We start from the raw sequence: 16,569 nt of genomic DNA, 5'->3' as shown, positions 1-16,569 counted from the left end.
TACCAATTTACTTAAGCACAGCATATAACTTGCCTTGCGCTATGGCTCGTCTCCTGAGCCATGGTGATATCTGCTTCAGCGAATTCTTCCTCTGGGCCGCCGGGCAAATTAAGGGATTTGGGTGGCGCCATTTCCAAACTTCCCTCAAGGCCTCCTGACCTTGCTCCTTTCTCTGCTCTCTGTATACTGCCCTTCATCTGTGGACCCTTGGTGTCGCTTCTCAGTGCTCCTCTCGGCATCTCTCTCCTGGGCGTCCCTTTCTCCACATCGGCTCCATATACCAGCTTCACGAAGGCCAAATTCAGCACAGGTGTCAGCGTGCAGGACACTAGACCCGCACCTTCATTCTCATCATAATGAAAGGTGTTGGCCATCTTGGAATCCCTGCGATCATGATTCTCTGCCCTTTCACAATAGGGTTAGTAGGTTTTCCAAGAACCCGAGGTACAGAGAGCCAACATTGAGTTTGAAGAAACTCTGTGACATCACATTGCTTCGGATAATTCTGTCCCATCCCATTTTGGGTGCCACCCACTTCAGATCAGTTTATCTAGAGCATCTCCAGCCCTCCCTCCTCAATAATGGTGGCCCTATAAATTGGTTCCTCAGTTTTTGCACAGCAATCCATAGTGGCAGTCCATTTAGAGATGCTGGGGTTGCAAACTGGGGCCAGTATCGAGCAGTGGCTCTTTTAGCCAGAATTGAGTTAATTCCAACCAAGGTCTGTTCCACTCGGGTAAACCTCATATCCTCCACTATGCACAGCACACAGCAGAGCAACTCTCGGAATAACCTCCACAGGCTTTTCCAGGACACTTGCCAAAGTGTCCACAATGGATCTCCAATATGACATTATTACTGGGTAAGCTCACAACATATTGAAGACATTAGTGTTAGCCAAGTAGCATTGGGGCAGTTAGGTGAAATGCATTTACCCGCCATCCAGAGTCACTGAGGTGTAAGACAGGTGATATGTAGATAGTTTCATTGAATGCACCTGAGGTGGGCCTTGATGGCTATGATACAAAGAGCCATGTGGGTGTCTTGCCAGTCTGCGTCATCTAATGTTCCAACTCACTGTTCCATTTTTACTTGTGGTCACCAAATTAGGTGGGGGAGTTGTATGTCAATATTTTATAAGTCTTGGATATTCCCCCCCTTTCCCAATGTGCCTTGAAGGAGTCTGGCTTCGAGGGGATTTAATTTCAGGAGGTCTGATATGCCTTCCCGGTGGCAGGCTAATGCATGCCATAATTGTAGATATTTATGAAGTTGGGTGGGGGCAAAAAAAATAAGAACCGTTCCTCCTGGAACGTTTTCATAGTGGATCCCTGCCGGCCAACGCAAACCAGTGTGATGTCTATCTTATCCCATTTAGTGAAGCCCTCCAGTCCCAATACCTTACTTAGCCTGGCCCGCACGATAGAGGGGGTCTGCTGCGTGAGTTGTTTGTTCCAGCCCATCAGCTGCAGGCCAGCACGCCAAGTCTGAACCATCACCTGAGTGGGCTGAGGGATGGCCAGGGGCAGTGTACCTTAATATAGTATGTACAGGATGCTGTCAAGACCTAATTGGGTTAATTTGAGTCTATAAGCAGGGTCTTCCCAGCCTCCTGTGAGCCAGCCATTAGTTATCAGGAGTTGGGATGCCCACAAATAGACCGTACGTCTGCCATGCCCGTTCCTCCTTCATGTGACAGTTGGCAACATGCATTGAAAGCTATATGCGGGGGCCTTGCTGCCCAGAGGAAGGAGTGAGTTTGGGAGTTAAGGTTTCAGAACCACAGTGTCGTATCGGGGATGGGATAATTTGAAGTCTATACAGGAAGTGCAGGAGGGTCTTCATTTTGAACAGTGCAATTTTTCCCAAGATAAGGAGCGGGAATTGGGACCAAGCCTTAAACTCTTGTTTCATGTGGGTTTTCAGGAGCGCTGGGTTCAGAGACCAGGAGAGCTCTGGCAAGGATGAGATGTGACTTCAGAGATAGTCGAAGCTGAGACACCAAATTATGATTTGATGTTGCCATGCACTGTGGTCTGGGACCCCTGATAGGGGCACCAGGAGAGACTTCGTCCAAATGGCGCAGAGACCTGATTTGCCTTTATACTGTATAAGGAGAGGATCTTCATTATCCTAGGACGTGACTGGGTGTGGGTTACCAACATATAGGGGAACTTCAGGCACATATAAGGAGATGGGGGTCTGCTCACCCCTAGGCCATCTACAGTCCTGCAATTGGGCGCCATATGAGATAAAATGAGCCAGCAGTTTCAGAGCTAGGGTGAAAAGCATTGGAGATAGCGGACAGTCCTCTCTGGTGCCCTGGTGTATTGGAAAGGGCTTCAGTAGTGTTCCGTTTATCCGTACCTGCGCTTCTGGAAAGGAATACAGAAGGCTGACGTATTTGCCTAATCTGGACCCAAAGCACATAGGTGTAGGGCTACTGAAGGGAGTCAAAAGCTTTTTCAAAATTGACGAGGAGCAGTGTGTATCGGTGTGAGTTCTGACCAATGAGCAAGCGCAAGGTGGAGGTACTTAATACAGTGTCTGGTACTTCGACTGGGTATAAAGCCAGATTGGTCAGGATGTATCCACTTCGGTAATTACGCTTAGGAGTCTGTGGGCCAGGGCTTTAGCAAATATTTTCAATCCAGCATTGATTAGCGGAATTGGCTGATAGGAAGAGCACCAGTCAGATGGGTGACCAGTTTTATGAATGACCACTATGGTTGCTAGGTCCAGCCCTTTGGGAAAGATCCAGACGGACACTGCCTGCAAATACATATCCAGTATTTGGGGCATGAACAGGTCCTGAAACTTTTGATAGTATTCAATCAGATACCCCTCAGAGATGGATGTTTTACTGGTGTTTAATTCGGATATGAGGTTGCCAGTTTCTTCAAGTGTAAGTCAAGTGTCAAGATCAAGTCACTGCTTGCGGGAGTGGGAGGTCAGAGAGATATCAGGCATTATAGGATTGTCTGGCCCTTCCAGGTTCTGTGGGCAGGGTGTGTACAGGGATCGATAATAAGTGGCAATGAAGTTGTTCGCTGTTATGCACCTGTGTGGTCTCGTATCTTGGGGACTACTCTAGACGCTAAATTACCAGTGGTCAGCCAGTATAGTAATTTGCCTGATCTTTCCCTGTGTGCGTAAATGCGTTGTGTGTAGGCATGCAGGCTTGCCTAGCTTCCTCTACCGCAAGTTGTCGAAAGGAGATCATATCAAGCTTGAGTTGTCGAAGTAAGTGAGGCAAGGGAGTGCATACACATTGTCTTTGAAGCCGCAGGATCTGTACTTTGAGATCGGCCTTGCAGGTTTTTGTTTTCAGTCTCGTCGGACGAGGGCTTTAGCCATTACTTTAATTGTTGCTTTGCCTCCTGCCCTAAGTTAATAAGTATGAATTTCTATCTCTAGACTATCTGAATATTGGGGATCAGATAAGTGCCAGGCATTAAGATGCCAGGTTGGGCAGAGCATGCGCTCGGAGATGCATGATTCAGCAGAATAGTAGAGTGTTCCGTGATACGCGAAGGAAGAATATCTACAGCTTTGGTATGGCATGCATCTGCCATCGGCAGGAGAATGATATCAGTTCAGGAGAGGATCTTGTGTGCCACTGAGGTGTGTATAGATTCCCGTCCCTGGGGATGCCATACTCTCCATTTTTCTTATAGGCCTAGAGAGGACATCAAGGAGGAGAGGGACACAGATTGTTGTCTATGGTGAGCCATGATGAGGGCGTTAGAGTATAGCTTAGGGTCCGGGATGGCATTAAAGGCATCCCCTATGACAATAATACAAGGGGGAAAGCCAAAGTGAGCTATCTAAAGGGCATCTGGGGTAGTCTGTGAGATTGGACCTGGACATACATGCTAAGGAGGTTGTGATCAGTTCCTTCTAGCCTCCAGCCCTATGTATCTGCCCAAAGGGTCTATAAATGTAGCTCTGACTACAAAGAGGAAGGTTCTGTGTAGCATTATTGCAACACCCCTTGAGCCTCTGGACATGCCTGTATGGAATACCCTATGGTATCCATATTGTCACAAGAGAGGGCATCTCATGCCAAACAGGTGTGTTTCGTGCAGCATAGGACCAAGGGAAGCTGCCGTTTGGTGTATTGCAAATCTGCGTGCCTCTTAATATGGTCCAGCAGGCCATCAATGTTCTAGGTGAATATTGTGAAGTTAGACATGGTGAGCTGGGAGAATTATGTTTAAGTGCAAGGCCTTATGGGATGTCCTGCGAACGCCTGGAATGTCTTCTTTCTTACACACTGGCATAAATTTGCAAGGTATGCAATTGGTAATAACAAACATTCAAATATTGTGTCTGCCCACATGTCTCCCGATAGGAAGGGCACCTTACTTGTGTGGGTAGGCCTAGTGGCCTGACAGAAAACAGCCCAAAACACAACATGGACTCATCACATTTTTTCTACTGAAGAACTGAACCTTTTTTCCATGTGGGTAGCTGTGGATTTTGGGCCAAAGCTCAGTGGCACCTAGGGGAACCTAGCAAACGTGCACATTTTCAAAAAATTAGATACCTGAGGGAATCCAGCATGGGGTGACTTACGTGGTCTTTAACAGGTTTTGTTACCCAGAAGCTCTTGCAAACCTCAAACTTTGACTAAAAATATCAAATGTTCCTAATATATTTGAGATAAAACATTCTGGAATCTGTGGAGAGCCACTAATTTCCCACAACCAAGCATTCCCACAAGTCTCTTTGTAAAAGTGACACCTGAATTGTGTGGCTAGGCCTAGTGCCAGCGACAGGAAAGGAGCAAGAACACAACATAGGCAAATCACTTTTTTCCACTGAAAACTTACCCTTGTTTTGCAGTTTGGGTAGCCGTTGATTTTGAGCCCTAGCTCAGCTGGCACTAATGGAAACCTAGCATACCTGCACATTTGTTAACACTGGATAACTGGGGAATCCAGGGTGTGGTGAAAAGTGGGGTTATCACCAAGTTATCCTACCCAGAAGCACTTTCAAACCTCAAACACAGTCTAATAACACATTTTCCTTATATTTCTGTGATGGAAAGGTATCGGCAGGAAGCCACAAATTTCCTACCACCCAGTATTTCTCAAAGTCTCCTGATGAAAATGGCCCATTTGTGTGGGTAGAGCTAGTGCCTGTAACAGGAACGTACAGAAAACACAACATGGGCAAATCACATTTTTCCTCCTAAAACTGACCCTTGTTTTGCAGTTTGGGTAGCCATGGATTTTGGGCTCAAGCTCAGCTGGCACTAAGGGAAACCTGCACAGTTTTAAAAAGCAGACACTGGGGAAAGCAGGATGGGATGACTTGTGTGACTCTCACCAGGTTTTGTTACCCAGAAGCCCTTGCAAACCTCAAATGTTGTCTAAAAACACATTTTCTTCACATCTCTGTGCTGGAAAGTTCTGGAATCGCTTGGGAGCCACACATTTCCTATCACCCAGCATTCCCCCAAGTCTACCAATAAAAATGGTATCTCACTTGTGTGGGTAGGCATATCGCCCATGTCATGAAAGGGCCCAAAACACAACGTGAAGGCATCAGCATTTCCTGGCCTGATTCGGCAACTGAGGTAGCTGTGGTATTTGGGCATGGCAGCCACTCAGGGAGCCCTATTAAACCCAGACATTTCTGAAAACTAGACACCCAGAGGTCAAGGTGGTGCGGTGCTCCTTACATGGATCCTACAAGGTTTTGTGCATTTTCCTTGAACTTCCTTAAACCACAGGGATTCATGAAATCATCCACCTAGCGTTCCCCTACTAGTCCCGATGAAAATGCAACCTTATGAGGGTGGCTGGGCCTTGTGTCCGTCAGAGGCACTCGTCAAATGTAGGTCAGTGTGAGTCTCACGAGGTGACTCTCAATGACCGCGGTTTGATATGTGCCTGCTGGGGGTACAGGCCCATTCACACAAGTGGGGGTAGCATTTATATCGGGACATCTGGGGGAACTCTAGGTGGTAGCAAATTTGGGGATCCCTATGGTTTCTGGAAGTTTACGTCACAGAATGCAAGGAAAATGTGCAATTTTAGTCAAAGTTTGAGATTTGCAGGACATAGTGAGTAATAAAATGTAACTGGATCCGCCATCTTGGATTGCCCCAGTTTTCTAGTTTTCAGAATTCCCTTGGTTTGGTAGGTTTCCTCTAGGTGGCAGCTGATTCGAGCCTGAAAAGTGCAGCCATTCACATAGACGTAGGACGATATTGGGACTTAGCCCCCCCGCTACCTATAGGTTAAAAAAAAAAATCTAAATTAATTAATTTCTCCTCTTACCATAAAGCTGGGGGCAAAAAGACTCCGTTGTTTATCCTGGGATAGAAGTATTGGCTCGATGCCACAGTAGGCTACCCTAGCATTTTGTTGTTTTTGGTGCCATGTTGAAATCACTGGTGTGTTGGGGCCTTTCTGTCTCGGGGTAGTTTTTGGGTAAAAGGCCTCAATCCGCCCCCAGTGGGAAAGAAAAACTGATGCACCTATTCTGGAGTAGGAGCATGGCGCGATTCCTAGGTGAGCCGTCTCACCCCCCCCCCCTTTTTTTTGGGGGGGGGGGGCAAAAAAAGGGTTTGGGCAGCTTAACCACACACCTCCATTCTACCCCCAGGGAGGAGGAGAAAGACTTTGGTAGATAAGGAGAGAGCAGCAGCCATTGCCAAACCCCCTTAATAGTGGTCCCTGGTGGCTAGTGGTGGATCCCTGCTTGAGGATTGCCCTCCTATGGCGATCCTCAAGAAGGGATCCACTAATTGAGGATACCATTGGACAGGGGAAATTCTCCCCTTTCCAATGATACCTCCCCATCTGAATCGGTGCTCGGGGGCATATCTTATCCCCTGATCGGCTCATTTCACTTTCAATATAATGACATCGGCGCTATGTGCACCAGTTCACATTACATTTTTTAAAGTCTTGGGCTGCCAGGGAGCTTTTTCCCAGTAGCGCGAAGTGGAATTAAAAATAAAAAGTAAATCCTTCTGATGTTTGCACCTAAGGGATTTCCTGCCTCATGTGCTAGGATGTGCTGGAGCCGTCAATAGCACTTGAGCACTGGTGCTATGGACGTCACCAGTACGTCCTTAGCATCGAAGCAGTTAATAATGGAGAACCAGTGTCATAGTAAACATGAAAAGAAATTCAGGGCCTGATTCTTAAAGGAAATCACAAAAGTTCCACATCAAATAAATGTCCTTGCATTATTGCAGATTTACGACTTTCAGGAATCACAAGCTTTTACAGGAGTAGACTTGAAACCCATACTCCTAGCAACCTTTTGTGAATTCCATTTCCACATGAGGAAATATACACACTATATATGCAAATATGAAAATCTGCTGAGCGATTGCAAATTCTCTTTGCCTGCACCCCTTTTTCCCTCACCCTGGAAAAAGATTTACTCTTATCCTTGTAAGAAGTAAGTTTACAACCTTCTCCAGTTTAGGAAGATACTGCAGAGAAGTAGGTGAACATGTTAGTTTGTGGATGTGCATAGACTCCTAGTGCATTCCAACTGTAGATCTACCACTTCCCGCCCACTTCAAGCTCCTGTATCTATCTATATTTGCGGAAAGGTAGCAAAATCAGTCTTCCTGGAATCAAATCCCTGATATGTTAACCCTAAAATAATCTGAGTGATTATTTCTATCAGCGATCCGATATAATGAGAACACTGACATAATCTGCCAACTCTTTGCATGACATCAGAAGAGATAAGTGGATTTTGTACAGTACAAGTATACCGTCCTTTGGACAAGTAGATAGATTATACAATTCCACACCTCAGTAAAAGGTCGGTTTAGGTTTAAGCAAAAGACAGCTATATAATTGTTTAGACTACAAACAGGGTTTTAACTGGTCACTGTCACGTGGAGAGAAAACCATGATGTATACCAACCGTATATTAATGGATGGTCTCTGTCTCCCAGGATCCATCATTCAAGTGCTACTGAGCACGTGGTGACAGTTGTGGAAAGTTGCATTGACGAGAACTGTACTGGTGAGAATCGGGGCTCAACAAGGCAGTGCAGAAGACTGGCCATGCCCCTTTAAGTCGTCCTTGAGGTGTTAGGCCTGGCACTTCAAACAAGAGTGCAATTATTAACACTTCTTTTTAATATCCAACCTTTGCTGGATTAATGCACTGAGTGGGACCACGCTTTAGCATTATGAAAATGGCATACAACTGGTTTTTAGTTGAAGGAATAGAGTAATGCATTACCGACCGAAAATAAACACAATGGATTCCATTCCAGAGTTCAGGCTACCTTAAGGATTCCTGAATTTGAACTTAAATATCGCCACACCTAAAGTAATAATAATAGCTTGTAGTGAGGAAATTAAATACTGTTTAAAAACCCATGCATCTGTTAACCAAGTCTTTAACAGTACCTCCCAGTGCTTTAGATAAGGTGACAAAGAACATTCCTCTGCAAGCGTTGAAGTAAGCAAATGCTAACTTCTTTGTGCTGTTCTCTTTTTGGAAAGTTAGATGGTTACCATACATTTGGAATAGTCCCCCAAAGACCATCAAGCTGAGAAAGGAGATCTTGGATTTAGAAAGACGTTAAAAACAACTATTTTAGAATTCATAATACAAACACAAGAATCTCCATAATGTCTAGATCCCACTGCTTTCTTTTCAGCTATTTTACCGTTCAGGGTGATTGTGGTGCTTTACACAAGTTGTTTAACATAACGTTACTGGGTTGCAGGTGGCAATGTTTATAGAACTATTTTGGAGTTTACTAATTACGTGGATATAAAAGCTGAGAAGAAGATGTGGATTCTATTTAGCAGGAGTCTTGTAACTGGGTGGTCATATGCAGCGAGGTGTTTACAGCTTTTTTCAGAATGTATAGAGAATGGTGACTGCCGGATCGAGAGCAGGATGGAATGCCAGATTTTCTTGCTCTTCTGTGTAAAGCAGAAGAAAGCATAACAATTCATCTTCTCTTTCTGCATATGTTCAATCAGTCAATGAATCAGTCTTTATTTTTTGCATGATTAATCAAGTTCATTGCAAGTTGCAAAACAGAAATACAAAAGCATAAAATTCACAGCCTTTTAAGACAGAGAGCTTGATTTAGAGTTTGGCGGAGCGGGTTACTCTGTCACAAGTGTGACGGATATCCCGTCTGCGTGTTATAATTCCAATATAGCCTATGGAAATCATAATACGGCAGACGGGATATCTGTCACGTTTGTGATGGAGTAATCCACCTGCCAACCTCTAAGTCAGGCCCTACGTTAAAATACAAATGAGTTAACAGAATACAGACGTCCCGGATCAAACACAATTTAAGCGCCCAGTGCTATTTCCATCAAATTCTGCTAATGCTAGCAGGTACTAAACATACAGAAGTTGCAAGATTGCAGACACCATAACCAATGTTAAGGTGGAGCACAAAGTAACAGCACAAATCCCCATTTAGACATTTCACTACCACAGCTTTACAAGATGTAATGTTCAATTATCTAAAGTTTGATAATAGCCAATGGTGCCTGGAAACATGAAGGGGAAGTGTACAAGAAAAGAAGTAAATAATAAAGATGCAAAGGTGTTGGTGCAAAATAGCAAAGAAATTCAAAGCCTTTTGAGGTTCAGTTAAATTGTGACTAAATAGTGCAAAATGCAAACATTCCACACCAGAAGCCATTAAAGAGCAGGTGCTATCCACACCTGCAAAGATATGAATACCCAAGCTAAACTAATGCACGTGTCATGACCAATGTTAAAACAATGGAAGTGCAATGCAAATGATAATAATGCTGCTTAAATGCAAATGTAAAAACATACAGCTAGGTAGGTGCCACTCACTTCAGAAAGCCATCAGGCAGGAGAGGACCTGGTATTCCATTGATTAGTAACTGCCACATCCAATGGCACTTTCTGTACTTAAATATGGCACCCAGACCTCAAATCACATATGAACCAGATAGAGGACCAAACAAAGACTGCCCTGCTGTCTGCTTGACCTAGCAAGAGAAGCTGCTTCAACTGCTGGAAAGCACCTGCTGATCCTTGGGCTAGCGAAGAGGGGACTGTGCCCATGGTGCTTGGCTTGTGGAAAAGTTGCCCCCCCCCGAACCTCAGACTGCATAGGTGAGCTCCAAGAGTCATTTGACTGACTTCCTTTTACAGCCCCAAGACCACAAAAACTGAAAACGCCTGTGCTGGCTAGTCAGTAGCCATGATTGTTTGATTGCCACTGACTGCTCATGCGCAGCCGGGGATTGTCATTGTATGCAATTCAGATCATGGCTCAGAATCTCAAGCATAGGTACCAAGAAGAGGATTTCTCACTTTACCGCTCAAACTTTGACATTTGCATAAGTAAGTCTTCCTTTTAGAACCTCTTTGCCAAGATTTGGTGCTATAGTTGAGACTCCCATTTCTAACTAATCAGTTTTTCTTGTGGTCATAAGATTTTGGCTTGTTTCAGGCAAGAACACCCAGAGAAGTTTACATATGACATGAAATGGGGTGTCTTCACCCATACATACATCATTTTGCTCACTTAAGTTCAGTGCTGTAAGCACAATTAATGCTGTACAAACAATGTAATGATGTGTACACAGTGGTGCTGCTATGCAAGTTAATGTTACTGTCAACACACTTATGGTACTGACATTTATCACTGATGTTATGCTACCGACTCTTATTACCATACACCCTGTCGCTTGTCTGTGCAATAGACTTGTATTCATTGTGCCCACGTGTTTTAATCATTAAGCATTGAGGAGGGGGTAGAGCCAATATTTGCCGCAGGATCACTTCCAAAGTTGATGTGCATATCTATTATTTTCTTAATTGTCTGTCGAAGTTGAAGTTTGACCGTCCTGCTTCCCCAGTGTACAGTTAAGGAACAGATATTGCACTGTCGGACGTCTGCTTTTTGCCTCAGTTTGCTAACGCGAGACCCGCTGTGCCATGGAGGCCTTGGACGCTTACAAATGCAGGCAAAATGGATGCATTGCTAAATTAACTTTAAATATTTTTAGGAGCAGTCCGGTTCCACTGGTACAGTGATGTGGGTTCACACTAATCAAATCAGAACTTTTGAAAAGTAGCTTCAAGATGTTACCTGCACAGTAGGTGTTGTGGCTTTTTTTTTTTTTATTAGATTTTTTGAGTCCTGTGACTTAAAAGATATTGGCTTAATCAGACAGTTGTCCTACATTTCTACTCTTTTGTTTTAATCTTTTGGCCGCTATTGCTGACACCTTCTTAATGCTTACTTAAATTACTGGCGTCTTAATTAGTATGCATGAGTGGAAGGTATTGAACATTTGAATCATATATGTGCATTAGCATGGAGCCATTATGACTGAAACTAAATCGTTATGTCATGTTTTAATGTGTTTTCTGCGATAGACTAGACTAAACATCCTTTAGGCCTCGTCTTTATCTTTTACAATATGGCTGCCGTTTCACAGTGTTCATTGTCTGTTTATATTTCTCGCTTGACACCACAACCAGCAAAATGTGCACTGTTTGTTTGGTAATGATTGCAGGTTTCCAAGAACTCTCTGCAGGAAGCCTTATGCTACTTTCTGTAGCTCTTCCTTCTAGCACAAAGTATTGCATTCATTCACAATGTTTTTCTGTTATTTATATAACTCGTTTGTTGTTACACCTTCAGATGACATTAGGTCAGAAGGGGAAATCAATATTCATGCAGTGTGATAGTGTTAAGATGGTAGTTTTATATGTCGTTTTAGATTATTGCAATGTGATTTACTGAAATAGTGATATTTTAGCTCACACCATGCTGACTTCACACTTTACATAATTTGCTATGGTGGAATTGGCTATATAAGCCCTCAGATTTTGGGGTCAGAAAGACACGTTTGGGTTTCTACTGGGAATGCTGCCTGATGTTGCAAATTTGAGAGTTTGTTTATTTTTATGATTTAGCTTCTTGCATTATGGTTGTAACTATTAGCCTTCATGGCAATTGATTTCTCTGTCTTTTAATTGATTCAAATGAGAATTGCTGCTGCATTAACACTTATCAAATTTTGTATTGCATGTAAGATTTAATAAATCTTGTTGTTTTTCATCATTTCTATCTCAAACTCCCTTTTTTTAAAAAATCTGTGCATTCTTATTGATTGTGTTTAACATGTGGGTTTGAATCTTATCTCTAGGGATACAATGCATCATAGTTCTTGAGTTTAACACTGTCCTCGACCCCCGCAATTTGAGCAGCACTGTCACACAAATGATCTGGGTGATAGCACACCCACACATGTAATCCTGTGATTGCCAGTTAACCATTTAGCATTTTAATATTTGACACCCTTAGCATGCATCTGATCCTTTTAATGGCTGGTGTTAATTATACTGCTTGTGCTAACAGTCTTCGAATTACTGTGCTTGTTTACAGATCCAGTACGGTGCAGATACCCCCTGGGTTAACATTAGAACACTGGCACTTCGCTAACCTCTGATTGGAGGGATCACCATCTTTAATGGTAAGTAATACGAAACACTCATTTTAACCTCTTAGGGTTAAACATGGAAAAGCAAAAACTCTATACAAACAGTGAGTCTGTTGTTTAGACGGGGCAAAGGCCACTTATTATTGACAAGGGTGTCTTTCTCTATCCATGAAAGTGTTAGTTATTTATATTATTGCTGTAATATTGAGTTGTTGGTTTTAATGCTATATGAATAATAGCTGTTTCTTTCAGGTTGCAGACTGCCAGTGTGCGGCTGTAGGAAGCTGGGCTTTTTATGTAGTGTACCAGTGTAGGGGTACACCATGTAAAAAGTCCAGAAGACCCTTACTAGTTAGCAGAGGCTTACTTTATTAATCCCAAGTGTGCTGTTTATGTAGTGTGGTCAAGCAGTTTAGGCTTATCTGAGGAGAGTGTTGAACATTTGTTGTACACACAGAGCCAGTAGCTGAGAGAAGTGTGAGGGTAAATGCTTGAAAAAAGTGGTAGAGCTGCACAAAAGCAATATGTGCCTGGCCATACGCTTGAAGAGCACTTGCATTCAAGGAATTTCCTAGCCTTTGAGGCTACTCTACGCTTCTGGAATAATCTCTGGACCTCAGAAGATCAAAAAGTGTCAAGTCTTTGTGCTCTGGAAATCTCAAACCGTGAACTAAAACGGGCTGGGTTAGGAATAGATTAGTGAAAATCGCAGCAATGTTAAAGGTTGGCAAATTTAGAGTAACAGAGGCATCCCACTTATTGAGAGAGGCCTGCAAGATAGAATCTGGGATAACAGACCTCAATTATGTTGCAAGAAAGCTCTCTGCAAGTTATATGCTAGAGTCTTGGGACAACTTAAGGTGGTACCCTTATATATTAGTACTTACAAATCCCCATGTCCTCATGTTGCTATTAAACGTTTGAGCGGTGCTGGATGTCCGGTTTTTAAAAGTAGAGAAATTTAATGCATTTTTTACTCTGCAAATTGTACCTGTGGGTTACGGGTGACAAACACAAATGTTCATTATTTATTAGACTGCTTGCACTTTTATAAGATACAATGTCAGATTTTAAAGCAGCTCTTCTTAAAATATGGCATTTGTCATTGTAACGAGGCACTGGCACTTCTCACAATCATGGAGTTCTTTGATGTAGCCTGCGCATTAGCAAAGTTTTTATAAACAAGTCTGGGTTAGAATCATAGTAGAGATTACCATTGGTCAAAATGGGTCAAATTTTAGGAAGAGTTATGGGAGGATGGTGGCCATCATAAATTTTATGTCATACTTTTAAAGGGCGATCAAGTGTGGGGGGGTTGGAGCTGTTTGCTTTTAAAGGATTATTAAATGAAAGTACATATGAGGTCCGGGGGGTTTTATTGTGTGTGAGTATATTGTTTTACAGACGTGTTTAAACAAAGATTTTTTTTTTTTTACTACTATGGCAAAGCTGTCACATTTGAGGCATGAGCCTCGAATGCAGTATTATTATACTATGGGAGAAACATGCACTGCATAGGTGCACTTGCAAACAGTTGTAGAGGGCATCCTTTAGGACTTAAGGTGCTGGAAGACCTAGGTCCCAAGTACCACCACCATTTGGAGTTTACCTGCCCCGGCGTGTCCGGGTGCAGAGGTGGTGGTCGCTTTGGTAGACTCAAGCGCTACAGCAGTAAAAGTTTAAAGGGACCTCTCAAAACATCAGAGTCTGCAAGGGGGGGATTGAGGGCAAGTCTGGCAGAACCCAACGTGGTGCTCATCTCATGTGGGCTCTTAGGTCAAGGGGACGCAGGCAGAGGACTTGTACTCAAACTGGGAGGTTCGGTGTAGATGTTCTGGCTGGCTCTTTAGAGTTGTAGGCTCCCATTGTTCTTGGTCATCCTGCAGAGGGGAGAGTATCAAAACACCAGGGTCACTCTGGATGTGGAGCTCAGCTGTCTTGAAGTACCTCAACATGCAATTAAATTTTGGTGACTGTGGTGTCCGGGCTGGGCACAAATAAGCCGTGGGGTGCGCACGTGCCTCAGTAGCCAGGGTATTGGTGCAGCAGGACTACTGAAGGGTCTAGCATCTTGAAACTTGCTAGAGAGACATGGATGACCTCCTAGAGCCTCAAGAACCTCCTCCGGTTGTGCTGCTTTCTCACTGGGCCCATTGGCCAACAACACAGGCTACCGGATCGATGGGGTTGGTGCCTGCAGATGCAGGGGGTGGCTCCTCCACCCCAAGGGAGATACTGCCTGGTTGCTGAAGCATGGGACAGTCCTCCACAGCTTTGGGAGGATGCGCAGCTTTTGAACCAATCGGATCGGTGCATTTGTAGAAGTTCAAACAGCAGGGCAGGACATGGTAGGGCTCCAAGTGGTGGTTAGGTCCTATGTTCTCACAGTGACTGCTCTTCTTTTGTCCTTCTTTGGTTCCCAGTTGACAAATCTGAGTTCCAGGTGTTGGGAGGGGGGGCATAAATACTGAATTGCGGGGCCTTAAGGGGAGTGTAGGGTAGTAGCCAATGAGCCATGGAGAGTGGGTATATTCCTGATCCAGAGTTCCTAGTTTCACCAAAACAAGCTGGTGAAACCCTTCCTCAAGTGTCCACTTCAAGTACTACACCCTAGGGGTGTGTTCTGCTTTGCTTCAGACTGAAACGGAACGGAGCTAAAGAATGCAAGGAATGCAGCACTCTTCGTCCGAATAATGAATTTATTAAGGCAATTCCCAGGTTTCATGTATATGAAGAGAATAACAGTAGTACTCAATGTGAATGCAGCAATACGCGTGCAACTCTTCAAATAATCCCAGTAGTGGAATAATAATAATCAAAGAAAATGCAATACATCAACGATGAACATATATGCATTGACTATGTATATTTATGTATGCACACAGTAAAGCTAGATATCAAGAATTAAAAATGCATCACCATCGGGCTCGAATCCAACATCATCCTTTATCTGCCAACGTCAAGCTGTGGAACCCTTGACAGCTAAGACGGAAGAACCCAACTCCAATAGGATTACTTTGAGCAGTGCGTCTCAGAAATGAGTTCCTTCTCTCCCAGTGTCAAGCTTCCCCACCTTATATACTTTAAACAAACTTGAGACACCCGACCCAACCCCCCCCCCCAGCCCCCCCTTTCGAGTAAGTTGTGAAATTCAAGTGCTGGCCAAATCAGGTCAGTATGGAAAAAACACAGTAGAAGCTGGCCAGATTCAAAGGTGTATTTTCAAGACCAAGCTGTACCCTTCTCTACCATAAACATTCTCAGCCTTGTACAGCCTTATCAAGGTTTTGTCCCCCTCATTATGTTCCCTTCCCTGATGAGAAAAGAGAAAACACGTTAATAAGCTGTGGGCGGAAAAATACCTATGCCACCAATGTGACTGCATTTGAAGCTAAGCTGAGCACAATATGGAGTCAGTGGTCAAGATGGAGTCGGTGGTTAAATACATATAGCATTACAGGGAGTGACTACCATAGAAGTGAAACATGCCTCCAGAATAACTACTTTTCCGCCTGCTCTAGCGCCAAATGGGCCTCAGGGCAGGGGGTGGCATTCTACAGGTCTAGAGGAAAGCCAGAGTCGCATATCAAATGCAGCAGGAGCTTTGAAGCCCCTGGCCCTGATATGCTAAATTGCTAGTCTTCCTGCATTACTAATTTCCAATCTGCTCTGGTGGCAAATGTGCCTCAGGGCATGGGGTGGCATTCTACAGGTCTCGGGGAAGCCAGGGTCGCATATTAAAGGCAGCACTGGCTTTGAAGCCTCTGGCCCTGATATGCTAAGTTGATAGCCATCCTGCTGGAGGAGGTATGATCATCTTCCTCCGGAACAGGCATTGTTTCTGGCCTCTGAGAGCATGGGCTCTCATCTGCAGGGGGTCAGAGTCTCATCTGTGGTGGCAGGCTGGTCGGGACCCGTCAACCAGCACACTAAGGGACACTAAGGTGCCCTATAGGTGCATGTCGTAATAAATATGGTACTGGCTCGAGGTGTTTGATACTTAACACCTGTATTTTCAGCAAAGCTATCATATAGCTGGCTAACTCGTAATGACAATGCTGAGTACATGTCCTCAAAATGGCTTCCTCAACACTTGCAGGGTTTACTAATGGAA

General features: G+C 44.0%; 1 protein-coding gene across 2 annotated transcripts in view; it reads left to right on the top strand.

Annotated features, from left to right (window-relative positions):
• The window catches only part of DIPK1A (divergent protein kinase domain 1A), a 419,807-nt gene that overhangs the window by 142,780 nt on the left and 260,458 nt on the right, over positions 1 to 16,569 (top strand). For both annotated transcript variants that reach the window (XM_069232364.1, XM_069232363.1), the window contains exon 2: positions 12,401 to 12,488. In XM_069232364.1, the coding sequence (XP_069088465.1) occupies positions 12,486 to 12,488 (3 nt within the window). In that variant the 5' untranslated portion in view covers positions 12,401 to 12,485. The remainder of the gene's footprint in view (positions 1 to 12,400; positions 12,489 to 16,569) is intronic.

This window comes from Pleurodeles waltl, chromosome 4_2 (genome assembly GCF_031143425.1).
Source record: "Pleurodeles waltl isolate 20211129_DDA chromosome 4_2, aPleWal1.hap1.20221129, whole genome shotgun sequence".
In the NCBI taxonomy this organism is placed as follows: domain Eukaryota; kingdom Metazoa; phylum Chordata; class Amphibia; order Caudata; family Salamandridae; genus Pleurodeles; species Pleurodeles waltl.
Note: the sequence above shows the minus strand (reverse complement) of the source record. Positions and strands in the feature narration are given on the sequence as shown.